This window comes from Solanum tuberosum, unplaced genomic scaffold (genome assembly GCF_000226075.1).
Source record: "Solanum tuberosum cultivar DM 1-3 516 R44 unplaced genomic scaffold, SolTub_3.0 scf00325, whole genome shotgun sequence".
In the NCBI taxonomy this organism is placed as follows: domain Eukaryota; kingdom Viridiplantae; phylum Streptophyta; class Magnoliopsida; order Solanales; family Solanaceae; genus Solanum; species Solanum tuberosum.
In genome coordinates this window covers 626,223-642,887 of record NW_006239251.1, presented here as the reverse complement: position 1 = coordinate 642,887, position 16,665 = coordinate 626,223, and the positions used below count along the sequence as shown (strand labels likewise).

Sequence of the window (16,665 nt, the reverse complement as noted above, 5' to 3'; positions counted from 1 at the left end):
AAAAAAAATTGACTGATTCTTAAAATTAAATCGTGATAATTGACAACATAAAATTGTTCAAAAATGTTGTATGTGGGTAGTCTTATTGTGCCTTGAATAGCGTCAAAGAAAGTACAGGTTTGTGATAAAAAATCTTATTCCTTTATCCACGCAAACAATCGCTTCAAAAATTTCGTTATTAGCCCCAAAACATACCATTTATGTTATTGGGCCCGTGCATAGCACGGGCAACAAAATCTAGTTTTTTTAAAAAGAAGGAATAGTATAAGTATCTGGAGATGATTGATAAGTGATCTTTGGACTTGTTGAGGAGACGCTGCATTTGAGGCTACCAACAAGAGAGCTTTTACACTTTGCACTCTAACTTTAGCCATAAAAATGACAATTTAGGCTTATGTTGCTCTAAAATTAAATAACGGTCACTCAACTATAACAAATTATCTATTAAAGTCATTTATATTTATTTTGTACTAATAAAATTGTTTATTCTTGAATTGGTACGATTTTTCAAAATTAGTATAGTTGAATTTGTTAACGTAGCTCAAAGATATGTAGTTTGAAATGACCAAATAATAATGTTGTCCCCACATAATAATGACCCATATTTGCATGTTATCCTTTGTTACGTGTTGGATTGCGTAGCTGACTAAGAGGATTTTGGATTCTTTGAAAACGATTATACTTATTAGTCAAAGTTATTATTGTTTGACTTTAAAAAAAAAAATTATGATAATTAAAAATGGACAAAGCTAGTACTAAATTATGTTCGGGAAGTGGAAAAGTCTTCCATTTCTTAATGGGTGTAACAACCGTCTGGCCATTTTGAGTACTTGTGACATTTATCTCTAAATAACTCTACTTATTGGTTCAACAATACTTATTATGACTTGTGGGAACGGTTGAAATGATCCCTACGGTAATTGGATGAATATCAAAGAAAAAAATTAATTAAAATTCTATAGTTCTTGTGAAAGAATAAACAACAAAGGATTGACCAAAGTCAATATCCAGGATAAGAGGACTTAGATTCAAGGTTGAAAGTTCTTGTAGGTCTAGAATATGATTTTTGACTTTGTTGAATAGGTTCAATAATGATGATATTAGACTTGTTTGCAAGTTTTGATTAGATTTTGATGAGTATCGGACGAGTTACAATTGTGTACCATTAATAGTGGATATTTACCCTCGTTTTAAAGCACAAATTGTACCACATAAAGAAAATACGCTACAAAATACATACTATTAAACTATTAGATCCATATTGCGATTTTTAAATCATAGCAAAAAGAATTGGCGGTATGAGAAAGTTATGCTCATTTAATTGTTGGAAAAAATTGTTGAGTTTGTTGGAATCACAATTACAAGGTTTGTTTCATAATTAGGACTCTTCAAATGTGATAATTGGTGTGTTATGTTGTGATTGTATGGGTGTCTCAAGTTTTGGTTTGTTCAGTTCTGCTTGTGTTATATTGAATTACATTTTCTAAGTCTATTGTATTAAAGTTTCAGTTTAGGTTATTTTGTTTATGTTAATATATTGTCTTACATACTTGATACATTATTTCAAACTGACAAACTTATTGTGTCCTAACTTTTTCGTAAACGATCTCTTTTGAGGTTTTCAACCTAGCGTACAATTCTTTTTGGCATGTGCATAGTTTATACTATTGTAGACTAGGATTAATATGCAGTTTATGCTCGTACATTAGGGAGCATCTTTAGCTTCAAAGATGGTACCTTTTCAAAAAATTTGTGTTAATGGATACGATTCTCACGCCATTTGCATCAATAATATTGTAAGCACAATGTCTTATTAAATGTTTCTGTTCCATCGTCAATAGCATGATACATAGAATATTTACACTGCTTTATAAAATCAAAGATATCACAAATTTTATTTATCAACTTGTTATCAAATGACTTGCCATTATCCATTATTATGTAAAGAGGAGTGCCAAAGTGGTGGGTAATATTTACTCAAATGAAGTTTACAACATTCCCCTTCTTTACTTCTTTAAGAACGACAACTTCGACCTATTTTTTATCTTTCTAACCATATCAAGGGTCTAATATGTGAAAAAATGATACATACGCTCATTTATATATAAACCTATAAAACCGTCTAATATAATATATAATCCTTCCTAAGCACTCTGTTGTTTCTCCTTTTTTTAAGAAGATATAGTATGGAAGTTTCTCGTCACTAATCATGATCATGTATGAAGTTTTGAATGTCAAACTCAAATTGTAACTTTTTACACATCAATGATCAACAGAGACTTTTAACTTAAAAAGAGAAGTAATCTATTGTAGCAAAGATGTACAAGTATCCACTAGAAGATTTTTGAAATGGTCCCAACAACATCCAATTCCCAAGCATTGAATGGTTAAGATGCGATAGTTGAGTGAAATTATTTAGGTGGATGGTGAATGAATTTTGTGTGACACTAGTAAGCTTTTCACCTTTGAACGTAGTCTAATAATTTTCTCACCATATATCGTTGGCTAATAATATCACATACTTTTATGTGGAAGTGGAGTTTTGGTCCATATTGTGATCCACATACTCTTGAATGTACTTTTTGTAAAACTTGAATTGATTTTTCCTCCCCCAAACATTGCAAGAGTATTCCCTCAAATAATCTCTTGTATAATGTGTCTTAGTAGTAAAGGAAGTGTGGTGCACGATAGCCAATGTCATTCCTTCTTGCTGGTTTTTTTGAAAGTATCTCATGACACAAAAAATCAATGACAAATTTATTGTCAGTCTTCTTTCACGTCCTCAGAAACAACAAGAAGATGATCAAGTTCATTTTTCTATATAGCCATCCTCATTTGGTGGGTAGTACCATCCATATTTGATAGATAGTGACTAGTGTTCGATCTGACAGAGTTAGTATTAAGGCTTAGCTTGTGCAGCCAAGACATCAATTTTCTTGTTTTCCTTCCTCAATAGGTGTTGTAGGGTCACCTATCAGATCACTGATCAGAGCATAATTATGATATATAGGGACATAACTCAGGCTTCCTTCTTGACCTCGTATATGTCCAAGATTCGATTGATGATCAACTAAGAATCACCAAAGACTTGCAATTGCAATGTCCAAGTATTAAATCTTGATATTCAACGACACTGTTGGAGCAACATTGTGTAAGTAAAGGAGTATGGTAGAATCTATTCTTGTGGGGTGACAAATACCATGCCAACAATGATTTGTGGTATTATTATGAAGTACATCTTCTGGGGAGATTGAATTTTAATAATCATTAGAAATTGAAGTTGATCAGTTAGCTCTTAATCATCACCAGGTAAAAAGTGGTCTACCAAGAAGTCTGATATTACTTATCTCTTCATAGCATTTTGAGGGGTATACACAATCTCAAACTGTTGAAACTGTATGTACCATTTTGCTAGTCAATCATTGAGGACTTGTTTTGACATCACAAAGTTTATAGTATTTATTGGCTAGAAATAAGGCAAACTAATTTGGGCTTTAAAGTAGGGCTTCATCTTTTGATTGAGAAGACTAGCATCAAACACAAGTTTTCAATTGGCAAATATTTCAACTCATTTGGTGTCATCATTCTACTCACATAATAAATTCCTTCACTATTATCTTGAGCCAATAGTGCTTCAAATGACCTTTCTTGTGCTGCAATATAGAGTATCAATAGTTTTTCGTATATAAGAGTCAATAGAACTTGAGGCTTCATAAATATGATTTGATACTTTCAAATGCATTACTAAAACCTTGATCCCACCTGAGAATGAGATGACGAAATGATCGACATCTTCCAACTAAATTCGAGACGAACCTTCTAAAATATGCTAGCTTTCTTGCAACTTTTTAACTCGTAAATATTTCAAGGCTCGAGCATCTTCAAAATTGAATTAACTTTACCTTAATGAATCTCAGTTCATCAATGCCTCACAATGATACCAAGGAACTTTCCAAAAGTAACTCCAAAGGCATAGTTCAACTAATTCATTCTGAGTAAATATTTTCAAAGCATCTCAAAGACCATTTTCAGGTCTTACCAGTGGTCGCTACTCTTTCTTTACTTCACCACTAAGTCATCAACATTTTATGGTGCAAGTCATTTTGGGAATTTTAAGCTTTAGGTTAAATCTACAAAAATATATACTCCCAAGAACTTTTGGGAGATTTAAATTTGTAAATGAGAGATTTTCATTTTTACGCAGATATTATATTCAACTTGTAAATGGCCACAAGGAATCATATCCACAACTTCCCATAACTAGTTTGATACTATGATAACCCAGAAAATAAAATAATTTTATATCCAGTAAAGTTGCATAATGTAAATTAAAAAGAGAGACAAAAAGTATTTAACCATTTGTCTAGAATATACAGACAAAACACTATATGGTAGTTTGTATTGTTCTATACATTGCAGCTGAAGGTTAAGAGATCAAAATAAATATGCCACAGCAACTCCATGAAACCTTCAGATTTTACTCATTTACATCCTTTCCTCTTTTCTTTCCTGCAGTTCTTTTGGGGTGTCTTATTTTACAGTTTGTGAAGTAACAAGGGAAAATGATTTATATCATTATAAGGTTACAAAGTGAACTAATTAAAGAATGACACTGAAATGGTGAGTTGACAATGAAATCCTGCAGTAAAGGAAAGTAAGAAATTTCATTTAGTTCAAAATATATTTCACAATGTGAACTGTAAGATGGAAGGAAGTACGAGGATGAGCAATTACCTTTCTCTTCAACCATAATCATGGCTTGAAAAACAATGTTTAAGTAAACGCAAAAATCCTATCCACAATTTTTGTCCGACATATGGGACACTCGAAGCAGGCTAGAGAACATGACTTGCACACTGCAAAATTCATGACATTAAAACAGCTTATATAGTGAGAGAGAAGAGATTACGAGCCTTGAATGAAAAAGGAGTCTTACAGCAAAAATGGCGGCATGGAAGAAGCATTGCAGTAGTGGGTGATTCAAAACACACTTTACATACATGTGAATTAGCATCACCATTCCCCGAGTGCCTATGTTCCTTTTCCTTCATCTCTTGCATTCGAGCCTGCAGGAATAGGAGTAGATCATAGAACTTTTGAATTTTTGCAGTAACCAAGACAAAATAATGAAACATTCAAGAAATCAGTCATTTGACTAATTAAAATTTCTGTTTTTATTTGTGTTTTTCCTGATCAAACTAACTTCCAAGTGCCAGTTTCTATTTTCTCCACCGCTACAAATAAAAATCTACAACTCAATGAAACATCAAGAAGGATGGAGTAGCATAAAAGGGCAGAGAGATCGTCATACAGGACCAGTAAAAATAAGCTAACATTGCTGCTCCTACTTGTGATTCTATGAAACATTTCAGAATTAGTACCCTGTGATGCCAGGATATCGGTAACTAAACAAATAAAGGAGAAAATTTAGTTAAGATGAACAACACTGATACGTTTGAACACATACAAGTGAGTAAATATCTGTGCAGACAAGTGAAAAGAAACTCATATTAAAATTACCTTCAAGCGGGCAACAAGTGGTTCTTCCTTGGGAGCCTCAGCAATGTCAGTTGTATGATTCACGGATAGGTTATCAGCGAGATATGGCTCTTTTTGGGTGATATCATTGATTTTTACATCGTTCAGCCTGTCTTCTACATTCTGCCTTTCAGCTGCCAGTCTTGAATCGTGCCTAGCACCCGTCTCTTTCTTCAGCTGAGCAACAAGCACCCACATATTTGCTAAATCGTTTTCCAAGGCTGCCTCCCTTTTCTTTCCCTCTTCAACCTTTTTCCTGTACTCATCTTCCACAACTTCCTTCGCAGACAAGACAGCCTCCAGAGCTGCCTCCCGCTGTTTTCTGGCCTGCAACTCCATCTTTAAATCTTCAGGATCTAGGTCCCATGTGTCGAAGTCATCATGAATCACTCCTGGAATTTCACTTCCTCTGCCAGAGATCCGACCTCTACGCCCTGTTCGTAGGTTTTCACCATGCTTTCGGTTTCCAACATTACCTGTTAGTGCAATGGAACTTCGAGAATTCAACATCTCTCGAGCAGCTAACAACTCTTTCTCTAGTTTTCCATTCTGTAACGAGAGCTTTGTGACTTCACCAGCTAAGTTTTTAAGCTCAACAGCAGCAGCAGATGCTAATTCTTTAGCATACAAAGCTTCCTCAGACAATTTCTGGTTCTGTACATGTAACCCACTATTTTCCTCTACGATCTGGACATGTTCTAGCCTTAGTTTACCATTCTCAATATCCTGCTCAAATCGTAAAACAATATATAAGATCTGTGATACAAACTCATCTAGAGAAAATGCAATGTTAATAATGTGACTGTAAGGTGAAGACGGAAAAAATATGCACGACATCATATGAAAAAGTTAGTAAGATCCATTCTGATAATTGGGATGGATACAACTAACAGAATCAAAGAATTCAAACTAGAAGTACACGGAACAGAAAAACTGCAGATAGTTAATCACAACAAAAATTTGAAACAAACTTTGCACCAGAAAAGCATAAAGCATTTGATGAGGAAAGAAAGAGGAGAACAGGAACACCTGATAGATCCACTTATCAGATCATTTAAATTCCTCTGACGGACATCTTAGAATATCTTTTGTCTCAACGTATCATCATGTTTTAGATTCTAATCTTAAGGACATCCAAAGCATGAATAAACAAGGTTCGCCACTAGTTACATTGGCAGATTTACGTAAAGTGAGTTCTAATAAGATTCTTATGACCTTTAGGGGTGTTTAGTTTTATACAGGTATTATATGTAGGATTTGTTTCTGCGGTGAATAATAATAAAGGGATTGTTATACAATGAATAATAATGTTACACCAGAGAACAATAATACAAGGAATATCATGTGAGAATTGTTAGGGGTTCACTTGCATTCATTTAGGTGCAAGGAGGTTTGTACATGTGACATATCTAGACTCTGGAGGAAGCGCAGGTTCACATGATCGCTCCTCCTGTGTAACTTATCTTTAATTAAAATATTGATATGGCTCCGAAGAGAGACCATCTATAGAGAAATTATACTAAGAAAAGAAAAGAAGCATGTTCATCACATCGAAGACCCGATGCAACATATGCTGTCAGGAGTTTGGTTTAGGCTTCAGATACGCCCCACCTTCCTGAACACTGGGAATGGACACTATCTGTATCAAAAGTTTGTTACAAGGGTACCAGTCCACTCAAGTCCATAGGTAAAGATGCAGCCCAAGTCTATTGCTAGAAAAATGATAAAAAAAATCACCTGGAACTGAATTTTCTTTCTAAGTTCATCAACATATTCACCAGATACACGTTGTTCCAATGATGGGTATGACTTTTCAGCCTTGACTGCAAGCAGCTGCTGCTCAAGATGATATATCTTTTCCTGTAGTTCCTTGATCACTGAACACTGGAAACAACAAAAAGATAACAGCCACATTATTCTTGGGAAAAAGTAACTACTAGCTTGCAATTGAATATAAGATGAACAAAGTAGCAGTGACAAATATTTGATTTGCAGTGAAGATAAATAACACTGCTATCTGACCTTGTTTTGCAGCTCCTCCTGAAGAATCCTATTGTCCGCTGATTTTATCTGCATCAGAGGATCAACTAGTAAACAGCTCGGAACTCAGATTGTGACAACAATGAAAATTTTCTTAGATTTGTCTTCTTTGTGTTTTCTTAAAAGGAAAAAGGCATCAATAAACTCTTATCTGCTACAAACCTCAAGCTCAAAGCCCGTCTGACTATACTGTGTCATCAATTTCATCAGAGTCTGCTAAAAGACAGATATATGAGACACACATATTTGAAAGGAAAAAGAAAAACAATGAGACTGAAAAGGATAACACAAGGTCACCTGCTGCATTTCAACTAATGATGCTTTTGAAACTGACGCTTCACCATTTTCAACAATGCGCTGTTCAAGCATCCTCATTTGATTTCTCTTTTCTTGGATTTCACGCTCTAAATTTTCAATCTGTCATAGGGATTAGCATAAGAGTCTTGATCCCAAACACAAATACACAATTACACAAACAATATAAACAAATAAGTAACTTCATTCATACTGCTGCATTGCATAAGGGAGAACAGAACATTGATAAAGAACACAACTCTACTTCCTGTGATTATGACATGAAAAGCCTGGGGACTTCAAATATTGGAGATGCTTTATCATTTTGGTAATGACACTAGAAGAGAATAAGTTCGAAACTTAACAGAAAGACACAGAACCTAGAATTTTGTGATATGAATCAAATAATAAATTTATATCCAACAGTAGAATAGTAGAAAGACTGCCTTTTGGAAGAAAATCTAAAAGAAACCCTAATTAGCTGCAGTAGGTTATAGCAGTCAACCAAATCATTGTCCCATCCAACTTAACCATCAAAGAATAACAACAGATATATACTTGATTTCTTGAACTCTCAGGATCATTTACAGATTGCTCCATCAACCGCTTCAATGTACTGCTGCTGAAGGCAATCTCTCCGCTAAGCATCTTAACTTGCTCAGCCAGGAGGTCCATTTCATCTGACATTGAGATACCTTCCTGTATTCATACAGAACAAGCAAAATCATCATGTTGCCCCACATACAATTTGCTCAACGCATTAGACAAAGGACTAGAAAGATGTTCCAGCTATACTGACTTTAGATATAAGCAAATAAGCATTTCCCCTAACCCATAGAACCATTTAGTCGATTGAAAGTTAAAAGTGGATTACAACACTATTAGATCATAGTGAAGGAATCATTAGCAAAGGAAATAGTGAACGGATTGGGAGAGATGGGATTGTGGAATATCAACCAATAAATCAAAGCTAGTTGAGGTCAGCTATATCGTTTAATAAATTCTCATCTATAGGGGCCTAGGGGATTGTCAATTTGATTGGGTAAAATTGTATAATTGGTTTGGTATGTACTATGTAGATGACATGTGTTTGTAAATTTCTTTCAAAAATATGCTTATTATGTATACAATTATTATTATTAAAGTAAAAGAAATAACAAACAAATTTAGGTAAGAAAAAGGGTGACAGCTGATAATCAATCATGCTTAAGTTGGTGAGTGAGATGGCATAAGCTGCGGTAAATGCTAAGGACAAAATAGTATTTCCATGTCGCATCCATGAGATTGTGATCCAAGCAATCAAATGCCCAACATGAGTAAGGAGTTGTACCCCCACGCAAGGCTAAACCAAATTCCTGATAAGGGAGGCATGGATTTATAAACCGTCCTTGTCCCATTCTTTATCCAGAAACCAATTTCCATTAGGCGAACATGATTGGCATATAAGAAAACTATCATATAGCTACAGAACTACACAACTTCTCAATCCTGATACAAAATTGTGAGTAATCAAATTTCACATCTGGATAGATGTTTGTTTAATTTGAAACTTCAGCATGTAAATAACTAATGTCAAATTCTTGACAATGAAAATGACCTTGGCTGGCATTTATTGGTGAAATACATGGTTGAGGCACATATAAGCCCTGAAGCTAGGTGCATCAAAGGCTAAGCATTTCACCTTGCTTAGGTGGTGCTTCAGTACATGCACCAAGATGCTAAGGCGTGCTCCTTAGAGCCAAAGCCATGCTTTCTGAAGTGGCGGCACTAAAGGCAAGTATAAATGGTAACTCAATATTTTAATTATAAAGGAAACTAAATGGATGATTATAGAAATGATTATGAAATTATTCAAGAAATCTGGTAATAGAAAGTAAGAAAAAGTTGAATTAAATTTAAATTTGCATCATGTTTAATCTAACCAAATTTCAAAATGAGTTCTGAACTGACATAGTTTTGCTCATACATTTCTATTCATTTTCCCTTACAATGCTGTTTGAGTATAGAGTTAATTTCAGTTGCTTTCCAAATATTCTTTGATTTTTTTTCATTTGCACCGCTGAAATGTGTGCCTGATTTTGCTTTGTGCTTAAAGCTTCAGTAGACCTCAGCATTCTATGTCTAGAAGTTGCAAATTTTCAGTAAAATAAATTCATCTTAATGAATAAGGCCAACTGCAAATGTTGACTTGCAAATATTTCGAGTCCGTCAAAAGGATTAAGATCCGCATGCACTCAGTTGGCAAATTGAATTATGAACAACTAAATAAGCAGCTTCCACTTAAAAGTGAATAAATTGTGAAATTAAGAGAAAGCAGAGACAACATACTATGGTACTTCCAGCCTGTGATATATCATCATTCCACTTGCTAGAGGATCTTTTGTGTTTTGAATCAGAACTATCTGGTGAAGGGTCTTTCTGATTCTCGCTATCTGTGAGCATAGAACTGTCCATTTTCTGAAGGGGAGGTCAAAAATAGAAGATCTCAATACACAAAAAAAGAGTTCTATCCTAGATCAGATAAAGGCAGAGAATGCCTGTCTCTGTCCAAATAATAACTGGAAGGAAAAGAAACAATGAGAGGAATAGTTTATATTCATTCCAATAATAACGAGTTTAGCCAGTTGAATGGAGAATATAGCAATGATTAGATTAACCATCTTTGACAGTGCATAACCAATTGCAGAATCTTAAAGCAATCATCTAGGTTAAAATCCAGAAACTATGCACAGAGGCTGAGCAAAGAAAGATTGAAATTGAACAAAACAACTCATGATAATATGACAAAGAGAAGCATACATCATCTTCAGAAGCAGAAAGACTCCTTTGTTGAGCAGCAACATCACCCAAATAACCAGGAGTCGAATTCTTTGAAGAAACAAGGATCAGTTTAGTTAGCCTCTGTATCCGACTAAGTAGAGCTGCCTTCTCTTCCTCTTCCTCTTCCAATCTTGATTGCATTTTCACTTGTCCCTCTTCCAACTGTAAAATGAACGAGAATAAGTAATTCAGTACAGAACCCATTCACGTTAAAAGAAGAACACTCTAAAGAAGCTAATAGGGTACATATATTAAACATGCAATTAATTTGATGCTATCACAGCTATCTTTAGTCTTTAACACATCATTTAACTTTAAATCATACCTGCTGTCTCAAGTTCAAAACTTCTTCATGATTGACGCCCACAAGCATCCCCCTTCTTAGCTGGTCAAGTTCTTGTTTCAGACATGATATTTCCCTCTGATATTTCTTAATCAGAGACTTCTCATCAATTATCTGAAACAATTATATATCGAACTGTCAGCCTTCTCTATAGCAATTCTACAGAACAGAAGTGATGCTAAAAGGGCAAACCTGGTTGCGTGATGCATAAATTTCAACACGTTTAGCCCTACTTGCAAACTTTAACGTATTATGTGTTTCCTCCATATTGCTTGAAGCAGGAGTAACAGTACATATGAGCTGCAGATGACAAAAAAAAGGGGAAAATTAGCCATCATAGCTATGAAACAATTAATGTCACAGCAAGCACCGTGAATATCAGATGGAAAAAGTGTGCCTCATTTTTTATTTAAGAGAAAAAGAATGGGGAGCTAAGAGGCTAAAGATGCACAATTGCATATCATTAAAGCTGAATAAATAAAAGATACGCAGAATAGATAGAACTCCTTGTGTGCACTTATCATACTTACAGAAACATGTCCATGTCCACTCAGCGATGATTGGAGTAGGCGAGTAAGTTTAGAATCTCGATAAGGAACATGACACGCCTTCCCCTCACTCAGTTTTCCAATGACCTAATATTTGAGAGCACAATCAATGCATTAGTTTTACAATCAGATTATTATAATCTTTAGCACAGCCTGAAAAGTAGTATGTCAATCACTATGCCAAGCAAGGACGAGAAACTGAATTATGACAACTATGACATTATACAATTATTTGTAGGGAACCATCATAGAAATGGTCAATGAGGGATGCTTAAAGTACGTACAGTTCCTAGAGTCAGCAGACTTTTGTTTATGTATGATCCTTCCTTTCTCCGTAATCCCGTTGTTTCAGTTTTAGAGCTCTCAGACCCTGCTAAATCAATCAGGTTCTAAGGGGCAAAAAGAGAAAAAGAGTGAGATGCTATAATGTAAGCGTTGACATTTGAATACTGAACAAACAGTGCAAGTAGTCATACGAGCTGTGAGAAGATCACTCCATCATACTCATCACCATGGGCACTACTTTCAATCATCTGCAAAATGTGCAAGGAAGTGAACATTAAGATAGGACTACAAAAACCAAGCAAAATGTGAAAGTTGAAAATTTTAAGCAGGGAGGGAGAACTATTAAGTAAACAAACTGAAATTCTGACCGCAGACTCTGATATAATTAGAGCAATAGATAGTATACGATATATTAATAAATAGGATAGATATTCCAAAGAAATGGAATGTCCATTACAAACCAAAAAATCTATAATTCAATCCCCTAATGTGCTTTAGGACTTGCTTCCATAGACTTCTGATGAAATATATCCAATCACCAATCAGAGTTCCCAAGGATGATTATCAAGTTAGCACCCCGGTTTAAATTAACAGCCACTTAATAATCAGATTCCACAGGGATAATTCAAATATTTCTCAACAGTAACTTAGCAGGCATTCCAGGTTGAACAAAGCAATTATATACCAATGGACCATCTTGAGCTACTTACCAAAGAAAATATTGTGTGACTACGGCTACTGAACAAATTGAAATTATTTGAACCAACATGACGGTGCTCTGCAATACAAAAGATAAAATCAATATAAATTGTCTGTAACATGCCCTTGGCCGTCACCAATGGTTTCGAGAGAAAGAACTGGAACATATAGAATAATTACCTTCCCCGGCAGCAATGAATGAAAGAGCATGGCCGGGTGACAAAACAACTTCCTCCTTTATACCCTCAACATAAGTACCCTGAATATTGATGTCATGTAGGAAATATCAAGAACTATACCTTACTACTAGAATCAACTATAAACAGCAGCATAAACATCTGTAACAAGGAAAAAATAGAAAGGAAAACCGAGGATCTGTTGCTTATGTGGTGAAAAAACCAATATGAACAAACATCCTAAACCTAATATCTAGGTAGAAAAGCTAGAGGAAACCTTAGGAACTACAACTTAGGTGATGAAAAGAACAATATGGAGCTAACATCCTAAAGGTAACATATGTTAGCTTCAGTTTGTTTCTTAATTCACTTTCAGGGTTACTCAAGATATTTATGAGGTGTACAACAATACAAGCTAAATTGATTCACAAGCTAGTGAGACCAGTTCAGAGACATCATTATTTTTGTGCAATTGTTTTTTATTATTTTCTTAAATGATTGTCTACAGGTAGAGTGATACATCCAGATCCCTCAAATGAAACAATATTCTCATCCTCTGCTAAAATATATAGAAAGAAACATCAAATGACCAGAACCATAACTTCAAGAAAAACTGGCTTTTTAGAAACAAATAGAAAAAGCATTGTCAAATGCCCCTAAAAAGAAAATCTTGTTAGCACAAAAACCTGTGCATCTTCCCTGACACGCAAATTCTGGCCAGTAGGGTCCAGCAAGTCATTGATAACCTGACATCATAAATACGGAGAGTACAAAATTAAATTCTGGTAAAATTTGGTATGAGAAGTTAGAAATGTCTAGAAGTGACAAATTTGTAAAGACAGATGCTAAATATACACTAAACACTATTTCACTTTGTATCGGAGAAGTTTATGATGCAGCTATGAAGCATATGAGCTCAAAATCTAAACACATGTAGCATCGCAACAAACTCATCTATGCAGGAACAACCACGCAAAGCATAATGGTTATTACTCTTTCTAATCAATGTCACTCATTGTATGTGAAAATATTTGTTGATGTACGCCATACTAACCTCATTGTAGATTTCAATATACGACACTCGAAGTAAGAATTCGCGTCCAGGAGTCTGAAAATTTTGAGAGTAGGTCACACTTTCCGTGGAATAATCATTAGTGCTTGAAACAAGCATGGTTCCTCAATCCTCATAGAAGGATGATTGAGGAAATTGACTAATGCCATATTGCTCTAAGGTATCATGCTAGACAAAAAAATGCTGCACCGAATTTTCAAAATGAGGTAAACTTCCGAGCTTACTTACATCTTGAATGATGCTAAAAACATCTTTTATCGCCAAAGGAATTATGCCTGGAGTATTGTGATCTCCCTGTTGAAAGCAAGATCCCAAAAATTAACATTCAGATGACAATAACTTGTGCACTTGGGCGGAGTGGGGATGGGGAGGAGAAAAACAACTTCAATTAGAAAAGAGGAAAATGAAGCAAGAAACAACAATTCAACCATTGAGATTCAACAAAACATGCAACAAATATAAAGATTATGCAGTATTACAGGGCAGCAGCTTTGTCAAAAGTTAACGACCAAAAGTTCCAAGACAGTTCATTGGCAATGTAACTGAGTCGGTGAACTTGGAAAAATAGATATAACACAAAAGGAAATTAAGGCAATGTAACTGAGTCGGTGAACTTGGAAAAAAAGATATAACACAAAAGGAAATTAACTTACATGCATAGTGTGTGTCTTTCCACTACTTGTAACTCCATAAGCAAATACTGTGCCTGCATAATCAGTAGGTCTCATGTCAAAATACAAAAAAATAACAGATCAATGCAATTAAATCGGACAGCAAAGTGTGTCACACATAATTAATAACAATTCAGTCCCAAGAAAAAAATACCATGTATGCCTTCCATTGCAGCCTTAACCACAGGTTGAGCAGCTACTTCATAAACATCCTGAGTAATTGTTTGAGGTCCAAACACTCTATCTACCCAGCATCAAAGCAAACATTACCAAAATAACTATATGAACTTCAAAGAAAATCTAATTCCTAATCAATTATTTTCCTAACCATCCATAAATTCAACATATTTCCAAATTCTAGGAGAATTTTCACAGCTAGCAGAATCAGAATCAAGATAAACCCAAAAGAGCCTAGAATTGTACCAAATGCATAAGCTGTAGCTGGATTATACTCGTTCCTCACAGTTTTACCACCATCTGCATACCACGCAATTTCATCGCCCTTGTGATATTCTCGTTCACTGTCACCATAATCACACCAACTCAAATACTAACTACATTGTCCCCTAAACTTCAGCTGTCCATACATCTAAAATTAGTTAAACCAGATCCAGAACTCACCTCATTGGCCGAAACCTAACCGTCACAGAAATACTATCTCCGGATCTAGACTCATCAGCTGGTTCATCAATCAACTCCTCTTCCGATGGATAACTCACCGGCGTACGATTTTCATAACCTTGTGAGTAGACCGAATCGGAACGACTATGACTTGGAGTCATGGATCTGGAATTGTAGCTATTCCCGGAGCCATAAAACGACGTCGTTGATGAAGAATATGATCGTGGCAACATCCGACCGTTCATGTTTGAAGATGAAGATGAAGAAGATGAAGAGTAAGGAGTTGAAGGTTTACGGTGGTGAAATGGTGAACTACTTCTCCCTTTCGATGATGATGATGCCATTAACAATCAAGCTCAAGCTCAAGCTTAAGCTAAAGCAAATGTACATTTTGCAGTAACCATTAATATGGATGAAGATTGAATTGAATTGAAGAAGAATGAAGAATGAAGAATTCAAAAAAATAGTAGTGAGAGAGAAGCTTCAATGCTTTAGTTGACTCAACTTCACTGCGTGTCTGTGTGTAAATACTGAAACTTCATTTCTTCTTCTTTAAGACAAAGAAGAAGTAGAGAGAAGCAAGAGGATGGTGGAGGAGTGAGAAATGAGGAACAAACAATGGTGAAGGTGAGTTTGAATTATTTTGATGATACAGTGCAATTTCAAATTTAAAATAATGGAAGGGTAAGTTTGTCTATTTACTAGTTGGGGATTTTAATTTTTCCATTAAATTTGACTGTGCCTAATTTTTATAATTATATTTATTTCAGTTTATCGTACTTTCTTTATTTCATATTAATTGAATTTTTGAAAAAAAATTATTATTTAAAATTTAAGATAGATGTTGAATTTTTTTTCATATTTCCCTTTTCATTTAACAAAATTTGATATTTTCTAGGAGATGAATTACACTTGCACTTAGGACAGTAATAGAAAGTATAATTTAAATTATGTTCTTAATTATTGTGCATTGCCTCATAAATTCGATATGAAATAATGGGAGTATCATTTAAAAGAAAAATGTCACATATCTTTATTTGACAATTATTTAATAGCATTATTTCAATTTTATCTTTATAATATTTTATTGTAAAGAAAAGTCAATTTAAAATAAGTATTAAAACAATTTTAAAGCATAATACATAAATGTGTGTTTAATTTGACTTCATTTCATATTTGTTCCTTTTAATTTTGTGTGTGCACAAATAGACACTTAAATTTGTATAAAATTGAACACATAGACACACATGTCCTACTGGCATCCTACTGGTGTCAAATTAAATGACACATTTATATATTATGCCTGATTTTAATAAGGATAATTTGGTAAATATAATATAGTTTTTTCTTATTTTTAAATTTAATGTTTAATCAAATTGTGTCACATAAATTGAGACGTACTGAAAAAAAGTATCGTATTATTGCGAATATTGAATATAATAAAATACTAAAATCGTATAAATATCAAGTGTAGTTTGATCCATTCCAACTGACAGAACATCAAAATGATCATTAAAATTAACAAAAATATCACATGTTTCACGTCTTTTGACTAGTA

At 34.4% G+C, this 16,665-nt stretch overlaps 1 protein-coding gene across 2 annotated transcripts; it reads right to left on the bottom strand.

The window, feature by feature from the left end:
* Positions 1-4,324: 4,324 nt before the first annotated feature.
* LOC102578372 (kinesin-related protein 11-like) lies at positions 4,325-15,733 on the bottom strand. 2 transcript variants are annotated; one of them, XM_006360569.2, is made up of 25 exons: positions 15,108-15,733; positions 14,910-15,007; positions 14,641-14,730; positions 14,469-14,521; positions 14,044-14,109; positions 13,798-13,851; positions 13,430-13,489; positions 12,748-12,826; positions 12,579-12,646; positions 12,060-12,116; positions 11,868-11,972; positions 11,566-11,670; positions 11,228-11,335; positions 11,018-11,149; positions 10,672-10,854; positions 10,201-10,329; positions 8,431-8,571; positions 7,876-7,995; positions 7,741-7,791; positions 7,561-7,608; positions 7,276-7,422; positions 5,521-6,264; positions 4,937-5,066; positions 4,735-4,856; positions 4,325-4,639 (listed from the first exon to the last, which is right to left on the bottom strand). In XM_006360569.2, exons 1-24 carry the CDS (start codon positions 15,449-15,451, stop codon positions 4,774-4,776), a joined length of 3,195 nt encoding a protein of 1,064 aa, XP_006360631.1. In that variant the 5' UTR covers positions 15,452-15,733; the 3' UTR covers positions 4,325-4,639; positions 4,735-4,773. The 2 variants fall into 2 exon arrangements, with proteins under 2 accessions (XP_006360631.1, XP_015170410.1); XM_015314924.1 differs by lacking the exon at positions 15,108-15,733 and having other exon boundaries at positions 14,641-14,726; positions 14,910-14,997.
* Between the last annotated feature and the right edge of the window lie 932 nt (positions 15,734-16,665).